General features: G+C 36.7%; 1 protein-coding gene across 1 annotated transcript in view; it reads left to right on the top strand.

Moving 5' to 3' along the window:
- Positions 1 to 204: 204 nt before the first annotated feature.
- The window catches only part of LOC103806015 (coiled-coil domain-containing protein 132), a gene marked incomplete at its 5' end in the record, with an annotated part of 46,592 nt that continues 26,186 nt past the window's right edge, over positions 205 to 20,610 (top strand). Inside the window, 7 exons of the mRNA XM_009078686.1 lie at positions 205 to 302; positions 1,021 to 1,115; positions 1,824 to 1,922; positions 5,191 to 5,281; positions 6,822 to 6,998; positions 12,758 to 12,876; positions 14,450 to 14,556. Coding sequence (XP_009076934.1) covers positions 205 to 302; positions 1,021 to 1,115; positions 1,824 to 1,922; positions 5,191 to 5,281; positions 6,822 to 6,998; positions 12,758 to 12,876; positions 14,450 to 14,556 — 786 coding nt within the window. The remainder of the gene's footprint in view (positions 303 to 1,020; positions 1,116 to 1,823; positions 1,923 to 5,190; positions 5,282 to 6,821; positions 6,999 to 12,757; positions 12,877 to 14,449; positions 14,557 to 20,610) is intronic.

Below are 20,610 nucleotides of genomic sequence, written 5' to 3'. Positions count from 1 at the left end.
CAGAAACTCTCTTGGTCTGCATTAACATATAATATTTATATGTGCTTTATTCATTTCCATTCAAAAGTTTAGAGCAATGTAGCTCCCCTGGAGTTTGCATAATGGATGATATGGTAATAGCTAAGACAGAAGTTTCATTATAGGGAGAAAACTAGGATACATTTCACAGCTTCTGGAAATATCTACAATACCTTTCACCTTAAGTTTCAGATGGCAGCAATGTGGTTGGAACTGAAGAGAACAGTTTTGACCGCAGCTATGTAAAAAAGAAATTGGAACATGGACTTTCACGAATATGGCAGGTATGTTTTCTGACTTTTTTTCCCCGTAAATATTTATATAACTCTCCTTTCCCCCTCCACTGGTATTAATTGCAGTAATACTTATACTGATCTTCTTAAAGAAATGTCACTAGGAATTTTGTAAGTGATTAATTTTGATCTGAATGCATCAAAACCATGGAATCTAATTTCTGTGACTCAGTTACTACTTGGTTGCTACACTTACAAACTCAGTCAAGATACCAAAACATAGTGGCAAGACTTGCAATCTGATTTCACTTCCCTCAATCTTTGTGCTACCCCATGATCTATTTTCTTGTCGTGAGCTTTTTTCTGTTAGCACAGTCATACTGCTTTGTTTTTCTGCTGTAACCTGCCTGGGCTTCACAATGTTCCTGGTCTGACTGCTGGATCAGTTTGATGTGCAGTGACACCCAAAACGTATGATGAAAAAGCTATAAACGTTTTACGTGACTTAATTGTAGTCCTGAGCTCTGTTTTTGCACTGACAATAAAGTATCTAGGACTTACCTTGTGTTACAGAGTGTTAAAGAAACTGATTATAAAATTATTTTAGAAAGTCAATGAGAAATCATTCATGTCACAGAAAATGGAGCTCTACTCTAAATCTCAAAAGGAAGTTATATGTGTAAGCAGACCAAGAAGTGCTAATGAACCAGGCATTAGCCTTTTTGTCTTTAGTGTATTAAGTATGCAAAAACTTGTTTGCGTTTTGCAGGATGTTCAATTGAAAGTGAAAACATATCTTCTGGGAACAGATTTGTCTAACTTCAAGTATGATGACTTCATATTCGTCCTTGATGTTACCAGCAGGTATTACTGGTGTGATCGTAAGATCATTTAATATGTGTGCACAAACTTGCACTCTGATAAGGCAGCACAGTTAATTAAGGCTGATATTTACATTTTGATGCCAACTTCATTCAGATGTGCTGATAGCCTGAAGAACAATTCTTCATGTGACAGTTTATGAGGATGTGCTTGGGAAAGGTAGCATGAATGGATATGATGCTCAAATAGTGCTTAAATGTGATGATTTCAGTGTGGGATGTGCTTGGGAAAGGTAGCATGAATTGATATGATGCTCAAATAGTGCCTAAATGTGATGATTGCAGTGTAGTCTGTAGAGTTGAGGTGTGCAGGTCTAACATTTTTGTTTCTAAGAGCCGTTAAAGGGACTCTCAGTCAAGAGCAGAAAAATAACACGGTACTGCCAGCCTGTACAGTGTTATGTCCTGTTTTTGGTAATAAAATGAGAGATTCAAACTGTGAGGTGACAGTTTGCCCAGCATCATGGGATCTCAAAAAGACATTTATTTTGCTCATGGCTCTTTGTCTCTGTGTATGGGACATAATGATAGGATTTGGAGGGAAATGAGGCATGGACTTTTGTGGAATGCAAACTTAACACTCAACTTAACATTGGTGCTCTGCTTCTATGGAGATACATGTACGCTCATGGTTGGAACAGCAGTCTTAATAAATCAATAAATATTTCTAAACTTTGCCTTATTACTATAGGCTAATGCAAGTTGGAGAAGAATTTTGTGGCAGTAAGTCTGAAGTTTTGCAAGAATCTATCCGAAGACAAAGTGTTAATTATTTCAAAACATACCACAGGTGAGACTACTATATGTGAAGTGGATCATTCTAATGGCATTTATTTTTGTTGGGTATATTCTTTCCAAACGAATTCCACTGCATAATGCTCCTGCATTGAGGTCGGCAGTGGAATATATTTCATGATGAGAATAAGGCTCTGAACCCTGGAGAAGCGGAGAAGATGGAGAAGCTTTTGCTTGTGCTATGGTTATGGAAAACTCTAGTTCTGCAGCAGATAAAGATGAAAAACTTTTTCATGTAGAATTTCAGTAGTTTTTCAGATTGCTTAAGCTCTCTCCTGGGATCCTGAGGATGAATGTCTCTGGGGTCCATACTTCCAAGCAAAATTGTTTCTTCTTTTTCTATGTAATTTCTTAGTAAGAGTGATCATGTGTGACTATGAAATGGTTTTTTTTCAATATGCAATTTTGTCATGCATCACATAAGATATTTAGAACTGAGTCCATCCTTTTGAATCACGTTTTCATGGCCTTTTCATTGGCAGTATCTAATTACATTTCAGTCAACTCTACTGTTATATCTGAGGCCAGTCGTATGTGCTGTCTTGGACAAGCAGTCTCTGCCTGATATATGATATATGGCTATGAGTGCTTCCAGGCTTGTCTTTCTGTTTGTTTCAATTGTCTTGATTTTCCAAATGCTTTACTTTGGATGATTGACGACTTTTTTTTCTTCTAGTTGTCTAGCATTATATTCTTTCTGGATGTAAAAAGCTAGAAAGACATGAGAAGAAATACAGCATTCTGTGCTCTAAGAAACTCTTACTTTCCTAATCTTGATCTGTTATTCTCTGTTGTGTGGGAGCCGTCATACAACTAAGACATCCAGACCCATTTGATCTGAGACTTTCTGCCTAAAATCCAGAAAGTATGAAAATTATGGCAGAACATTAGACAGTGCCTAAATTCAGAAGATGATAATGTGGTTTGGAATTTCTTCCAGCTTTGGTAGTTTGTAGCTAGGATTTCTTTCAGGACTTTTGATGGAGACCTCAGTTCCAGTTATCTTATAAGTCTGAGCCTTAATCCAAGCCCCATTATGTCTTGTCAGGAGATGCCACCGATCATTATGTCTTGAGGTATTTCTGAATCCTGAACTGAATTTCAGGATCTGATTTTGGTCTACCTGACCATCTTTTACTACACTGACTTACCACATAATGCCTCATTTTGTTAAGTAAATATCATTTTGACTGTTATGGTTCTGCTTATATTTAACAGCTGAGAGAATCATAGACTGATTTTCTAAATTATCTTTGGGTAGGATAAAAGTTAGTGAACACTGATGGAATATGTATAGAAATAATAATTTTTCAAAATAACTTGTGTTTTTTAATAAGATAATGTAATTCTTGTGAAAATAAGAGGAAATATTTATTGATATGACTCTAATTGTGTGAACATTTTAATACTTTTTGCATGTTCTGTGCTGTGTGGGTTTTGTGAAGATTAATTGGCTGATGTTTTCATCCTCAGAAGGAAAAACATAAAAACCCCCTGTCTCACAGCTATATCCCTCAGGTTGTTTTACATAAAAGCTTTAAGCATCTTGCCTTTTGAGATCAAGCTAATGTGGCTTTCACTCCTCTTGTCTGTTTAATTGGAGAGGGAAAAAAAAAGCAGTAGTGCTTTTAAGGATTCATTAGTACATAAAAGCTACATAGAGCTGAAATGCTTTGAGTGCAGGAGTAATCTGTTCTTTGTGTAATTTGACATATGTGGCCTTCTGGGTTGTGTGGTGTTACAGAGAACTGCCAACATAGAGAAAGCATTCAAAAGAATTGGCCATGTAATTCAAAAAACATAGAAGAGAATGTAGTACTAGAGCATACGTGAAGCCTTTTTTGGGGGTAAAAGTTGATTGTTTTGTAAAATTAGAGTGGGCTTTTGGCAAAGAACATTAGTAAGGTGATTTTTGGAATGCAGTTTATTTTTGGTGCTGACACACTCGTAAAAAGGTGTGTCTGATCACTAAAGCTTTCCAGAGAATGAATGCATCAGGTCTTCCATGTGTGCCCCTTTCTAGACATGTATGCTGGTGAAAATGAAGAGCACTTGTTCAATTACTTTGTCAGAGCCTTGATTTCAGCTTTGAAATGCTACAAAAAACGTTGCTCTGTGGCTTTTGAATGTTTGCTTTTTTATGATTCTTTCACCTTCATCTTCCTCACAAAGAATTTTGATCTGTAACACTAATTTTCACAGCATCTCTCTCTGTTGTTTCTGTTGGCTTTACTGCTGGAAGATCTATGAGCTATGGATACTCAAAGCCCTGAAAATAGCTCCTGAAGTCTATTTGCATTTAACTACTGAATTTAAACAGGCGCAGCAAACTGTGGTCATAATTCAACACATTGCTTATCTCATTGAGGCAAGCAAATTTGAATTGTAGTGGTGGTTGTAGTTCATCATCGAAGTAGTAATATTTCTAGAATATTTTATTGCCTAAGTAGAAACCCAGTGCATAATTTCGTAACTGCCATTTGTTAAACAAAACAATATGCCATATTTAAGAAGAAAACATACAGGAGCATGACGTCAATAAGCACTCCTTGCTGTCTTTTCCTATATGTGTTCTGGTTATGTGTCAAATGCTTTTCTTTATTAAAGGTAATTCTGCTTATGACAGAATAGGCACTTTTGTAGTGTTTACAAACATAACAGAAACAATGCAGAGATGTAATGACTTGGCTACTTTTCCTTATTACATTTTCTATATTGGTACCAAGGTAAAGTTAAGGTATGAGGAAAAACAGATTAACTGCCATTTAACTTTCTTCTCTGAAAAGCTGAGATGTCTGTAGAACATTAGTTCTTTCCACTTCCCTTTGCTCTCTATTGACCTCAGTGTGTTTGAAAGAAGCGTCTGTCTTATGTGGGCTCCTTTAAGCTGTTGTGGTGCTAATAAAGTGTTTGTGTATATTATATTGCTTTCTACACAGAGGAAAAAAAGTTCAGTATTTCTGCAAAATCATAGATGTCCCTCTGTAGTTTGTAATGGTTTTGACAAAAAAAAATTTGTTCCCAAATTTGGAGGTAGTCATTCTTTGAGACTTTCTCCAGAGGTGTCATAAAAAAATACACTGTGTTAATAGCCACAGGTTTCAGGTGGTCTGTCAGTTGAACAAATCACTTAAATACCTGTTTTCAAGTGTGACATTTTATACAATTGTGGAAGGTGTTTTTTTACTACATAAGTTAACTAATTTTCTGCTTTCTGATTTGCACTTCCTGACAAGTAAGGGTATTCATTTGTTGTATTTCAGAACTCGTCTTGAAGAACTAAGAATGTTTTTGGAGAATGAGACCTGGGAACTTTGTCCAGTTAAATCAAGCTTTAGTATTCTGCAGCTTCATGTATGTTCTATGAATAAAACATGAAAATGTATTACTGCTTTAATAACTAATATTCCAGGTGTTCTAAGAAGTAGTAAGATCATGAACTACTGTGCAAATGTTTTTACTGGCTACTAAAAACTCCTAAACTTTACTTCATGATATTATAAACTTAAGAATCAAATGGTTTTAAAACAGTAGTGTTTGTTTCAGGCAGGTAGAGGTTTACAGAAGATGCTAGAGTTGTAAGCATGGTGTTAGCCTTTGTTTTTCATGTTTTAATGTACTGCTAATATGTCTGTTTTCCATTTCTAAATTATTTATCTGACAGCAGGATGCTAAAAGATGAGTGTCTAAAAGCAGTCACATGAGCACTCACTAGCTTCTACCAATTTGGCATCTGTTTCTGGAAACATAGATCATACTGGCTCATTTGGGAAGGAAAAAAAGTATTCTTCTGTGGGGAAATCCAACTGAAAGCAAGTAATTGGTCTGCTCACCTTCTGTCCTAAAGGGATTTTGGTGAAGTTCAGCATGTGATGGATGAAATTCACTTGTTTTGCCAAATGAAATGTGGTGCCTATGATTAAAGTTGTAACTAAAGTGAAAAAATGACTAAAGTGCAAAAATCGCTAAGCAATCTTAAGCAAAAGATAATTTTGCAACTTCTGTAGAGTTAACTGTAGAAGTAAACAATGGGCTACTGGGGCAGTAATACTATAGATGGAAAAGGAAGGAGGACCCTCAGTAGCAAAAGAAATGATATTTTTAATAGAGAAATAGGATTAGAAATCCATCCATACTGCTCAAGGGACTGGAGCAGCAGAGAATGGCAGAATGTAACTGATTCATTTAAGCAAACAGAAATCTAACATTGTAGTCCTTTTAGCTGCATGCATTTTGATCTTTTAACCTTCAGGTAAATGAAAATGTACATTTTGCCAGTGTTAAAGATTATTAGCTAGAGTTTAATAGATAAAAATGATATACCAACTGACATAAGTCAAGGATTTTAGAAAAAAATGTCAAAAATCATGCATTATGTGCCCTACATGGTCCAAATATTTGCATGAGTTTGTGCACTCAGCCAGTGATCAGAAACTTTATGTGCAGTGGGTTTGAGAAGTAATAAATTTTGAAAAGAACTTATTAAAAATAAAATATAAACAGAAAATTTCAGCTTTAGTAAATTGCCAGGTAACCTGTAATGAAAGCTGTGTTTTTGGATAGAATTGAAGTCTTGTCTTATCTCCTAATTTTAGTGAAATAAAAAAAAAAAGTTTTCACCTAGTTCTAGACAGTGAATACTTTCAGAATTCAGGAGATCTATTACATGTCATAGCCAAACCCCACAAAAGTGGCAAATACAGGCAGTGTGAGATTGCCACTTTCAAGGTTAACTTGAGCCAGCACGAAAAGCATGTTTAAATAAGCAACAAACTTTGGCTAAAAGTTAATTGTCCACAAGTTTGTTGATATTCTGTTTTTATGGAACTGGAGTCATACTAATACTGAAACTGCCTTGTTTGTGATTAATATTGTACTTTATTTCTGTTGATAGGAATTTAAGTTCATGGAGCAGTCACGTTCCCCATCTGTGTCACCCAGCAAGCAACCTGCTTCAGCAATTGCGTCAACCGTGACGTTGTTTGAGCAGTACTGTAATGGAGGAAACCCATTTGAAATTCAGGCTGACAGCAAAGATGATGAGACAGAAGACGTGTTAGCTTCCAATGGGGTATGGAGTGTTTCAGAAAAAAAGCAAAAGCAAACCTTGCTTTCAGGAAATGATTTATTTTGTGTAGCATAGATGGCAAAATGGCTTAGTACAAGACTTGGTTAACTGCAGTACTGTGTTTCTTTGCTTTTAGCAGTTCCAGAAAGCCAGGCATCCTGTTTAAAGTTCAGTTTAGTTTGCAGTGGATCAGTATTTTTTTCCCCACTGAAGTCAAGTGTTCCTGAAGGCTAGAAAGACATGTACCTTCTAAATTAGGATTTTTCCATGGGTTTAAGGTAGCCTTCTCTGTGGAGGTAGTTTTTATCATTTTAGAACTGTCTTTCTGGCTTCATAGGGAAGAATCATTGTGGGTTGCTCCTTCTGTTGTATTTGTTCACACCTGCATGATTTGCCATGTATTATGTGATGTTTGTGGGGTAATTTTTAGTTGTAATTTAAATGCTCAGAACACTTGCTTTAAAGTGGGCACTACTATAAAGCGGAACAATAACTATGTGAGGCTTTTTTTCAGAATTCTGCCAAAATCTAGCAGTGGTCAAATATGTTTTAATGTAAAACTTCATGCCATTCTCTTAAGTGCTACATTGGCGCTTTTTTTTTTTGTGATAAAATTGGGTCTAGTTTTTTGTTTAAGGTTATTTAATCCAGCCATCATGCTAAGGGCTTTCTGGCTTTCAGTCTTACCATTATTACCATACTTTGTAACATTCAGACATTACAAAATGTGATGGTTTGCCTCTACTTGTTCCAGAATTCTTTTGAGATAAAGGCAAAAATCCCCACCCCAAATCCACATTTTTTATTGTAACAGAATAGTATTGTTTTACCACAGGAAGAGAATGAGTTTGAGTGTCTAATCATCCTGGTTAAAAATAGGGATTTCATTCTGAATTTGTCTCTAGACATTGGAAAAAGTATCTATATGTAAATTTTACTGGTTTCATACTGATTATTCACTGGTGGCTGTTTTTTGAACATGTGAAGCTCAGTCCCAGACAGAGCTGGAGCTACTTTAGAGAGTAAGCATGAGCTCATTAGTGAGGAATTACCTCATGTTTTGCCCGTGGGTGCTGGTGTTGCTGCAGGTGCAGTGGTGGAGGTGTGTCCCAGTGAATCACTGTCAGGATGCTGTATGCCTTGCTCTGCTTGGGCTTAGAGCAGTTGTGCAGTGGCAGGCTGTGGTTTTGGGGGAACAGGCTAGAGGGAGTTGTGATCCCATGAATTGGCAACACTGGCATGTCACCTGTGTAGCAAAGTCCTGGTCATGGTTCCCTGTCTTTAATTTTGAGCAGTGTCCCTCTTGGTAGGCTTCACTTTGTCAGGGACTTTGAGGACTGGCTGCACTCTCCTCTCTGTCAAAGCTGTGTGCCAATTTACTGCTCTTTATTAGTGGAACCTTAATATATTTTAAATTGATAAAATCTGATTTTGTGTCTGTTGAAGAACTGTAATGAATTTCAGCATTCATTTAACATCAGAGAGACTGAATGTTCTGTGTGGAAAAAGTGAAATGCCAGTGATATGCTTTATTATGCCGTTTCCTTGTGAAATATAGGTTAGATTTACAGTTACTCATATTGTAAGATTACTTTTTTGACCTTAAATGTAGGGCTATTTGGAAAACTTGGGAATAGTGTCTACAACTAGTTGGGGTTTTTTATAAACTAAAATGCGAAGTTAAGTTTCAGTTTTCTCAAAGCAATTTAAAATTGATTATGGAGGATGATACTTTTGATTTTTCTTCCCCCCTTGTAGAAATCAGTTGTGGTGAATATTTCCTTTGTTTGACATGTTTATAGCTATGCTGTATATAAGCAGGTTTATTCCATAGGATGAATTTAATGCATTGGAAAATGAGAACTAGCTGCTTTTAATATGGGAATATGTTAAGTCAATTTGAAGAGAGTGTGGACAAGAGTGTTCAACAATGCTAAGAAGGCACTTTTTTTTTTTGTCAGTGTATTAGCTGTTAACTCGGTCACTGAAAGGCTAAAATCCTCTCCACTATCTTTGAGACAGAGAAGTGCTATGCACATTTACATAGAGAATTGAGGCATGGGACAGGTTAATGTCAGTAGCTGTACAGGACGTCTAACAGGGCTGGTACTGAAACTAAGGTTTTTTGTGACCCAAGTGAGTATACCCTATGGGTGAGGTGACCATCCTGCTTTTCCTTCTGTTATTTTTAATCTCTTCTCCCCATTACTGTCTGTTCCAAAGTGCTGATATCTAGAGATAACTCCTATTTAAAAAAAAAAGAAGTTACACCTATTTTGTTATCATTTACATAGAAAGAGAAATAACTTGCTTAGTCAGTGAGGGATAAAATTTTTACAGAGGTTTTATGTTTTGGTTGCTTGGCTGACCGGTTAAGGTGGAGGCACATTTTAGCACTTTAAATTGAAATTGTTTCAGATGGAGACTGCAAAACTTTGTTTCCAGAGAATGCAGACATGTTTCCAAATATTTCAAGAAATATCATAACAAGGATATAAGCAATTAATTTACTTGTCAAATGATCTGTAGGATGATGAGAACTGTCAGGATTTCTTAGGAGAATTTAGAAGTCTTTTTAACTGCTTAGTTGTTGCAGTGCTGAAAAACTGACAACAGGCCTTGGGACCCAGTCACCACAGCTCTGTATCTTGAGCTTCAGTGAGATGATTTTATGTCCCTTTTCTGTAGCTTCTGAAAGTATCTGTGTTGTGGTACAGTTTACTTACAGTATTGTAACACTCTTCAGTGAATCTTATTGCTGCCCTGTGGGTTTGTTTGGGCTGGTTGCCTGAACACTTGTGAACTGATTATTACTACAAGATATCTGAATTCATTTTAGCACTTAAAAATTTTACTGCAGACTGTGCGTATTCAAAATAGATTTGTAAGATCTCTTCAGGTTGAGTTTACTATTTAATAGTTGTGAGTAACTGCATACTTTAAAATAGAAATGCATTTATCTCATTAAATAGGTTTTCCAAATCATTAATAGCATTAGATTGAGGAGACTTAATAAAGTATTTTTCCATGTTACATTTTTTTTTCCAAAATGCTCTTCTTCTATGATGTTAAGACACAGTTAATTAATGTCAACTGTCAAATTCTTATATCAGTATGAATTGTAGTTAACAATTTGTAGTCAATTTATCATTTTACTGTCACTGGATTTTAATTGAATCAGCATGTCATTTGTTATATATTAATGCATAATAAGTGGTGGTAATTCTTCATGCTAATGTTCCAGCCAAGTTAGTTAAACTGTGGCTCTTTTTGTCCTTACGCAGTGCTGAACTCGGCTCATTTTTTAAATAAACTGAGCTGCTTTCATTACAGCTTTCCTTTGTCTGAAATGCTCATGAGGCAGAAGTTTTGCCTGTAATTGCCATACTAATGATCTGAGCATTTCTTTTTAGAATGTGTCTCATATTACATTCTATTTTTCTACCTGAGCTGTTTTTGCTTTGTTTGTACTGTGGTATTCTTGCTTTTATAATATAGTGCTTTTGTAGTGCTAGGCTTTAAAGTCTCCATATCTTGGGACTAGGGATGGGAATTGCCATGCATGACTGAAAAAATATATTTCCTAGTGTGTTTTGGATGATGGAGAGACTGGGTTTTCCCCTCTAGACAGAGGTCTTATCCTTTAAAGCCCTCCCATTTCTTAAGGATTCTGAAACCAGACTGTCAGTCATGTGTGTTACTGTTGACTGTGTGGATAAAGTGGCTTTAAAGCAATATACAATTTAATAAAAAGTTAGAAGGACAAGTACTGGAGTCTCTCTTCAAGTGTGGATGCATTCTGGAGCCTGATGGATGGATATTGTTAAGGTCGTGATAGCTGTGTAGGTGTTCAGGGAAAAGGGTTATTTCACAGAGCATCAAGTATGTGATTTTCTTTAGTCTTTTCTGGGTTAAGAAATTCACTTTGTGAAAAGAATTGTTTCATTATTTATGAAGTGTCTGAAGCACATGTACCACAGAGCAACCTAGAACACCTGAAAAAGAGATTGACAGTAAATATTGCCTTTTATTGGAGTGAAGAAAGATTGCAAATTTCAGGTGTTTTAAAAACAATCCTAATTGTACTCTTTTAATATGTATGTGTGACTTCATAATTATAAAAGGCATTAATTATCTGTATATTTTGAGTAGTATTTAGCCACATAACTCCTACTCTAGCAATAATAATACACCTAGCAGGGAAGTCCTAAACCATGTTATTTGTGCTACAGCATGTGTTACTTATTTTTCAGACATCAGCTGTTAGACTCCTACGTTGTGTCCTTGAGTTGAAAATAGTTCTCTTGCAATCTTTGTAGTGAAATTCAACAATTGAACAGAGTGAAACAGTTTCAAAAAATTAAAACTGCAGATGAGTGTATGAAGACAGTAGTTATCTGTATCTCCTTATGTTTCTTAGTTTTCAGAAGGTGCAATTAGCATCAAATGTTCCTCAGTGTAAGAAGGCACATCTTGAGGCACATTTTTTGTAGGGTTATTCTGGAATAATTTGTGACAAATGAAGCAAATGGTGCATGAGACCTTTTTCCATCAAAGAAGTTTTCATTGATAATTACATCAATGTTTCAAACATCAGGATCTTACTCTTTTAACTAGTTAAGGGGTGGTGCATGTTTCAAAACAAAACCAAGAACCAGCACACGCAAATAAATGCAAACGTGCTTCGAACACCTGATGAAGGAGAAAGCAAGGGGAGAAAGGAAAGAAACTGCTTTTAATATAGGCTCCAGTGATTGATTCCACTGATACAGTTGAGTTTTGTATCATTAGAGTAGTTCTTAGAATCATAGGTTTTGGGTTTTGTTGTCGTTTTTATTTTTCTCTATGAGGACTGGTCTATATAGGTTGCAGAGTCCTGTTCCTCAACAATTTTTGTTGTTCTGTGACAGTGCAAAGCTTATATGTATGGAGTATACAGATATGCTCAAAGTTATTTGCCTTCCTGTTGATGTAGATAGAACAATGTACAGTGCAGAAAAATTAGTGGGAAAAAAATTACATGGTAATAGAGCCATGAGAAATACTTACATTGTTGTAGTACCATTTGACTACATACTGTTTTCTTGAAGTGTTTGTGCTTAGTCAAAATTGCATTGGTCTCTAACAAGTTAAGTGGTTGAAAGACTGTCTAGTAGAAATGTCTTCTGGATTTTTTCATATGAACAACTGCAAGTTGGTTTTTTTTAGTGTTGTCTGTTTAAAAAAATATGTGCAATATAAGCGAGTACTTTTGTAAAGCAATAGTTTAATCCTTCTTGCAATAATAATTAAGGATTGTAGTTCCAGGGTTTTTTTGGGTTCTGTTGTTTTGGGTTTTTTTTTAATCTTTTGTTTTATTGCCACGATATAGATGAATTTTGAGGTTTTAGTACTGTTTTTTTTTTCAGTTAATGAACTATGTGCTAAAACCTCAGATATTTGGGTACTTGATACAGCTACTAGAAAGCAAAAAAAAAAATTATTAGTAGCTGGGAGATATAGGATGATGCAAATATTAACTCAATCAACATCTGAAAATAGATGTTTGTTGAGAAATGCACTAACAAATGACTGTATAATTTGTCTGCTGAATTTTTACTGAACATTGTCAGCAGCTTTTCAACCTGCAGAGTTATTTGTATCCTGATCAAGGTAAAAGCTGAGCAGTGACCAAAATGCCATGTTCAATGAGTGACCATATTACAAGAAAAATAATGGCAGTCAATTTATGCTTTTTCTTTTTTTCTTTTTTTTTGAAACAGTATGAATCAGATGAACAAGAAAAAAGTGCATATCAAGAGTATGATAGCGACAGCGATGTCCCTGAAGAGTTGAAAAGAGATTATGTGGATGAGCAGACAGGAGATGCCCCTGTGAAAAGGTAAGTAGGCTGTGTGAGTCTTTGGTCTAATTTACATGCTTTTCATCTCAGTGCTCCAATTAGTTCACTTTCTGTTTAATCTATAATCTACAACAGTGGAATAATAATTGAATAATCTTTATGCTGCCTGCACAGTTAGAAAGACTCAGCACTTAAATCTCCATATTGGGGAGGAACATTAAACTGCTCATCATTATTGTGGAAAGCAAGATTCTGAAAGAGGATAAAGGGTCTCTGAAGCAGTAGTGGAAAACTGATTAGCAAGGACTAGATGTTAATTGAAGGTTCTTCTCTAACAGCTGTTGTGCACCCGTATAATTTCTGTTGTGTCAAAAGCAGTTGTTGGCAGACAAATGGCTTGAGGCTTGTGCTTCTGCTTTTGCAGAACAGTGAACTTCTACTGATTTAAAAAAAAAAATCATATTCTTCCCCATCTTGAAGGCAGTAATTTTGAATTTTAAATTATCTTTTTCTTTAAGAATATATATACAAACAGGGACAGAATCAATCAGATAGGTCATCTGGTCCAACCATCCTGCTCAAGCAGGGTCATCGTAGAGCACGTGGCACAGTATTGTGTCCAGTTCTTGAATATCTCCAGTGAGGGAGAATCCACAACCTCTCTGGGCAACCTGTTCCAGTGCACAGTGACTCATATGAATGTACATACTCTATTTTGATGAAAATATATTGAAATATTTTATTTTTATGTATTCATATAAATAAAAGCCAACTCTGTAGCCTTTAAAAGGATCCGAAATACAAATTTCTGTCTGGGACACTGTACAGCTTAGATGGCCATTCAGACTTTGTGAAGCAGACTAACATTTTTATGTAGGGATTGCAGAACTAGGATGGCATCACTTGGGTCAAAGCAGATTAAGGATTTTTCACAAAACAACATTTTAGGATAGCATTGTTAGCATGTTTTTATATGGTACATCATGTAAACTACTTAATTTCAAAGAAGTGCTAGAGATAAGAATTCCTTAATTGGAAGAAAAAACAGTCACTGTCCATAGGTTTCTGCTGTAAATTGAAGCATTCTGAATTTTTTGAAGAACATAATTTTCAGGCATGGCAGCTGTCAGAAGGTTTATCTTATAGAAAAAACTCCCTTCTTCTTGCAAGACTACAATTTATGAAAAATTCATTTACTTTTTTAGTTTCATGTTCAAACTGCATCCATTTCCAGATAGTAATTTTCAGCTGACTATTCTGCCCCTGTTTTATTGTGACTTGTGTTGTTGTCATTTTACTTCATGACCTATGAACTTGAGTCAGAGTGATTAAAATGGTTGCGGAGGCAAGACAGAGGTTTGCAGAACTCAAGCTTTGGACTACAAGTCAGAAACTCGTTTTTCAAGCACAATTCTATGTAAATTAGGTCAGGCTTCTCTCTTAGGTGTTAGACTGCTAACCCAGTTATGCCTTGGCATGAATAAAATACTGCACTGGAAGACATATTGTCATGTGAAACAACAGGGGAGGAAAATTTATTTTCTACTGAGTCTTATTTGTATGTCCTTGAATGTTGTCTCATTTGGTATATTTTGTTTTGTTTTCTTTAAAGTGTTTCTCGAGAAACTCTGAGGAGCAGAAAAAGATCGGATTATAACCTCAATAAAGTGAATGCACCTATTCTAACAAACACTACACTGAATGTAATAAGGCTTGTTGGTATGTAGAACAACTACAGTTTTTAATACGTGTTTTTTATTTGTGTGCAAACTTACAGAATATAGCAAATATGTTAAATGAAGTTTAAGGGCTTTAAAAATATACCTATTTCCACTCTTTGAAAATGTAAACAAAATAGTAATAAAACACTAAGCAAATGCTTTTTAATTAAATAGGCAAATTTGCTTATATCTTGTGCGTTATTTTTACTCTGAAAGTTAATCTGCCTGCATATATTGATTTAAACCTATAATAGTAGATTATTTGTCTCAGATACTGGATGTGTAAAAAGAGTGGAGATAGCAGGCAAAAAGATTAGTGTTCTGTGTTGCTGATGTGTCTTAGTGGTTTAAATGCTTTCTTTTACAGTAGAACACTTGCAACAGCAAGAACTTAAAGTCTGGGGGTTTTTTTTCCCCTTTCATTACTCAAATTCTCACTCAACTAATTTTATTACATGTAAAGAGCTAGAAGAAAAGCACCTCCTGTACTGTAATTTCAGTAATTGAAATACATCCTAGTAATCTCTAGGGAGTTTAGGGAATCTCTATCCTTGGAGATGATCAAGACATGACTGGACAGGCCATGGAGCAACCTCATGTCCTTACGCCTGCCCTGAGCAGGAGGTTGCACTCAGCATTTCTGGAGGTTTTTTCTAGCCAAGCATTTTCTATGAAAACACTCACCTCCAGTTCTAGGTGTAATGGGATTGATATTTGTGTGATCGTGAGTTCCATTTGATTAGTTAGATAATTGTTCAGTAGTAATTTTCTGCTACTGACTTTCATTTTATTTATAGAGCAGGGGAAGTAGCTACCTAAATTTATCAGGTTAGGCAATGAGGGAGGAATTCTGTATGTGTTGCATTAATGAAGTTTGTCTTCAATGTTTTTGTGCTTGAAAATGAGCTCTTTTAAAAGAGGCTACTCCAACGTCTGGTTAGTACCTTTTGCTGTCTTTGAGGGCAACATGTAAATCAAAAATTATTTTTCTAAACTCTTTCTGCAGGTTTGCCAAAACCTTTTTTTTACTTTGAGCATTTAGAATATAGGCCTGAAATAAGAATTGAGATCATTCTGTCATAACTTCTCTGTCATTGGTCTGTGAGTTAGGTTGGAGAGATTTATTTGCTACTTTCTAGTATAAGGTTTTGCTCTAAGAAAATTTAGGATAGAATCTAGAAAGCACTCATGGCACCTTCCTGCAAACCCCAGCCTCTGCCCCTGCCCTAACACAGTGTACGAGTAGGTGGAGCTGTAGTTCTGTTTTTCCAATTTTATATAAGGAGTCTTTCTATTTGTGCATTCTGTTCATAACCCCAAAATTAAACATTATTTTCAGAGCTCATATAGATGCTTTTTTCCCCTTCTGGAATTATGATTAAGTTTGAATTTTTCTGCTATTGGGGGTGTTTTACGTTGTTTTTGTAATGACTGATAACAGCACTATTTGAAAACATGGGATTGGAAAGGGACCTCCTGCAGCCTCTGCTACAGGCAGATGTACTGCCTGTAAATATGCATGTTTTGAGCTCCAGCTTCTGTTTCCACCACTCTATCTAATACAAATTCTATTCCTTATCAACCTAGTTGTTAAAAAAAACGAAAAAATTACGCACTTCTTTTCTCCCCACTTAAACATATGCCAAAAGAAGCTTTTAAGTTTAACAGATTGTCTTGTCCTTTGATGCATACTGCTCTGCTGTTCTTACAGGAAGCAACCTTATTTCTTCTCAGTCTTTGGCGCATTTTGTTAGCAAATGAAGCTTTTTGATATCCTTTGTATTTTTCTGCAAGAAACGTAAATCCCCTACTTCCTTACCAGTTCTTTTTCTGCACTTGTTATAGTCTTACCAAAATCAGGTGCAACACTTTGGGTGAGATCTTGCTGCATTGTGTCACTGTTGTATCTTAGCATCCTGATCACAAGTTCACTCCCTTTTCCATCTCTGGATTTCTCACAGCTTTCTTGTACTGGCAGTTCAGTCCATCTGTAATGACCTTGCACAGACAGAAGGTTTCCCATTTTTTCCAAGGGATGAGCTGCTAGTTTTCAGTAGAAAGATGCATGTTTTTAATTGATTAATTAATGAATGGCTTTGCATTTTGTACGACTGAATTGCATCCAATTTTTCTTGGAACAGTCAGCAAGGTACTCTAGTTCTTCATGTACATTATGTTCATCCCTTTCTGTTTTGCTTGTGCTGTCTTATTTTTTTCCATTATTCCACTCTTATTTTTATACTAGAGTAATTCATGAAAATATTAAAGAAGAGGTCAGTTGCTGGGAACTCCACTAGTACCTTTTCTAGTTACTAGTCTTTTCAACACACTCTAGCTTCACTTGCTTACTGTGCTATATTGTTAAATTATTGCTTTCACTAAGTCCCAGATAGATGAAATGTACTGTGTTCTTTGTCTACAAAATCATGGAGATTTCCTAAAAAGAATATACGTCGTAGTCTGGTGTAGTTTGCTTGAACAAACTTGGGATTTTTGTTTGTTTTATTAGTCTTCTGTAATTGGGAAACTCCTGATTTTTGCTGTCTTGGGTAAATTTAGTTTAGTGAGACTTTAGGAACTTTAAGCTTGTAACATAACCTTCTGGGTGAGCGGGTCTGATTTTCCACTCGATCCTCATCTTTGTCATTCTTTACTTCTACTTTCTTTGCTTCTAATGGACAATGACCCTGCCTCACTTTTACATTATTTTGTATCTTTTTTGAGGAATACCTACCATTTGATATAATAAATGGAAACAGGCTGTTTTTTCACAATATTGCTGCTAGATGCAAACTGCGTATTACACCTCTACCACAGAAATCAAAAATGCCTTCATCTCTTGTCATGACTTTTGGCCTTAGCATACAAATGTTTCATTTACTTCTTCCAGGCAGCATCCCCAAAGGCATCAAACACATTTCTTGAACTATTTGGTTAATGACTACAGAGACAAGAACTAAAGATACTCCTATTTAGCCACACTATTCAGTGTCTTGGTTTTTCTTCCCTTCTTGTTTACCCTCTTGTCTCATGAATCATCCCTATTAAATGTGAAGATAAGCGTGTTGTTGCTTGGCAGATTTGGATGGGCGTGATGAAGGTATGATCCACTCCCCTGGGTTATCCTCCTGCAGATGCGAGTGCTGTGGAATATGCCCATCTTTTAACAACAGTCTCTGCTGATGCTATGGAAGGCTCCAGTTTGTCTTGCACTGTCTCAGACTTTTGGCTAGGAATATACCACAGTTCTTATCAGTAATTTTGGGGAGTGTAACTAAGATGGTTGTCCAGGATCCCTTCATTATCAATGGAGAACTGTAGGTGACTCCAGAAAATGATGGAGTTTGTTGGCTGTCCTGCATGTCTTTGCTTGCATGCTATTGCACAGACATCTTACCATTTACCTTCTGCAGCTGCTTGCACTCTGCAGCAGACATCCAGGCAACCAGTGTGGGCTAGGGGGCTAGTTTTTAGATGAAGTTGAACAAAGTGGATTGCATATCCACCAGTGGTGTGGTGCCTCAATAATAAATAGGGGTCTAATGTAGTACGGGGAACACTATAGACATGTCCTGTCTACTTTTTAAAAAGTTCAATTTCTTGAAAATAAGGCTCTGTTTCAAGAGACATTTATTTTGCTGGGAGTAACTTGACTACTTGTCTCTGCTGCCTTTTGTCACTGATATTTCTGGCTCCTGTATGATGCATCAGCACGCCCTTTGGTAGGTCTAGATCAGCTCCCTTAGTTAAAAACAAGCAATAAAGGAAACTAGGTTTAGAAAGGGAAGTATGAAGTGAGATGAAGATGCAGATTTGGATTACCCAATCAAATAACAGAAATCGTTGCCTCACTTTTTAGGAATGTAGTAGTACTCACTGAACGAGTCTAACAGTGCTCATAACCCATGTTGAACCATTTCTGTGTGCTGGATGCTTTGTATGGAGGCTGGATGAATAAAACAAAGTGTAGCCTAATATTCATAAACTACATAAATGAGCTGCTGATGTGTAATTGAAGTGGGAGCTGCTACAAATTTCTTTAATTTGAATTTCAAGTGAACAGTTCAATTTATCAGATTTTTCCCTCAAGTTAATAAATGAGGTAATTATTTCTCTCTTTCCAGTATAAAGTAACCGTTAGGTAAATCTCTAAGGTTAATTTTTTCCTGTCAAGCCACTGTACATTGACTCAAAATGTAAAGGAAGAATCAACCTGTATTACATTTGTAGGGAGTACTTTGACCAAGCCCTGTACATCACCAGGAATGGTTAATGGTTACTTAATTGTATATATCGATTGGGTGATTTCTTATTTTAATTAATGTCTTTCTGTTCTAAGAAACAGTTTAATGCGTATTTCTTGGGTTGGGAGTTTAAATGCCTTTTTTTGGCCTCATGTTTACTTGTGTTGTAAATTGTTTTTGAGAAGAGGCTTAGCTTTTGTTTGCTTTAAAACTCACTAAATTTTAAGAAAATAGTAATAGTGAAGACAAATCTCACAGCAGAAATCTTGTAGCTGATGTGATTGGTCACAGAGCATAGAACCTCATGCAGTTTAAAAAAACGCTAAATCACCCAGTCTTTCAAAATTGTATAATTGCAATGCACTTTCCACATTTTCCTTCAAAGTGGCATTTTATCTCCTAATATATGTTGTAGGGAGCAGCATGTTTGGGTTTGTGAGACCCCCTAGAAATAATTTTCCTAATGACTACAGATATACTAAAACTCAAATACATATTTTTCAGGAGGTGGTGTATTTCTTTACCTTTTATTGTTTTAGTGATCAGTTCACGGAAGTTCCATCCTTTTGACAGCCTCCCTTCAGACACTTATATACATTGGTAAGATGCCCTCTCAGTCTTCTTGAGGCTGAACAGGCCCAGGTCTCTCAGTCTTTCCTCATAAGAGAAATGCTCCAGCTACATCTTCATAGCCTTCTGCTGGACACACTCCAGGAGCTTCATGTCTCTCTTGTCCTGAGGAGCCCAGCACTCCAGATGTGGCCTCACTGCAGCTGAGTAGAGGGGCAGGATCACTTCTCTCATCCTACTGTCAATGTTCTTCCTAATGCATCCCAGGATTCCATTGGCCTCCTTGGCCACAAGAGCACACTGCTGGCTCATGAATGTTTTGTTGTCCACCAGGACCCTCAGGTCCTTTTCCACGGAGCCACTTTCCAGCAGGTCAGCACCCAGCCTACAATGATGGTTACGTAATGGGGTTATTTTTCCCCAGGTGTGGGACTCTGCAGTTGCCTTTGTTGAATTTCAGGCAGTTCCTCTCTGCCCATTTCTCCAACCTGTTGAGGTCCTTCTGAAGGGCTGCACAGCACTCTATGGTATCAGCCACTCCCCCAGCTCTGTGTTGTCAGTGAACTTGCTGAGAAGGCACTCTATCCCCTCAATCAAGTCATTGATGAACAAGTTAAACAATACTGGGCTCAGCCTTGGGGGCCACTGCTAGTGACAGGCCTCCAACTAGACTCTGCCACTGATAATGACATTCTGAAACCTGCCAGTCAACCAGTTCTTGATCCACCACACCATCCACTTGTCCAGTCCACACTTCCTGGATTTGTTAGGAGTATACCATGAGAGAGCCTTGCAGAAGTTCAGACAATATCCACTGCTCATCCATCCAAGTTGTGGTCTCATCCTAGAAGACAATCAGATTGGTCAAGCATGATTTAGCTTCAGTGAATCCATGTTGAATACTACTGATCAGCTTCTTGTCTTCCATGTGGGTAGAGATGGCCTCCAGAATGAGGTGCACCATCACCTTTCCTGGGATTGAGATGAGGCTGTCTGGCTAGTAGGTCCCCGGTTCCTCCTTCTTGTCCTTTTCGAAGACCAGGGTGATACTTGCTTTTCTCCAGCCCTCACACACCTCTCTTGATCACTGTGATCTTTCAAAGATAGTCATGAACAGCCTTGCTATGGTGTCCATCAGCTCTCTCAGCACCTGTGGATGCATCCCATTAGGGCTTATGGACTTGTGTATGCCAAGTTTGCCTACACGTTTTCTAACCCAATCCTCCTGGAAATAATAG

This window comes from Acanthisitta chloris, unplaced genomic scaffold, assembly GCF_000695815.1.
Source record: "Acanthisitta chloris isolate BGI_N310 unplaced genomic scaffold, ASM69581v1 scaffold357, whole genome shotgun sequence".
Lineage (NCBI taxonomy): Eukaryota > Metazoa > Chordata > Aves > Passeriformes > Acanthisittidae > Acanthisitta > Acanthisitta chloris.
The sequence above is the reverse complement of the archived record's forward strand: the minus strand, read 5'-3'. Positions and strand labels throughout refer to the sequence as shown.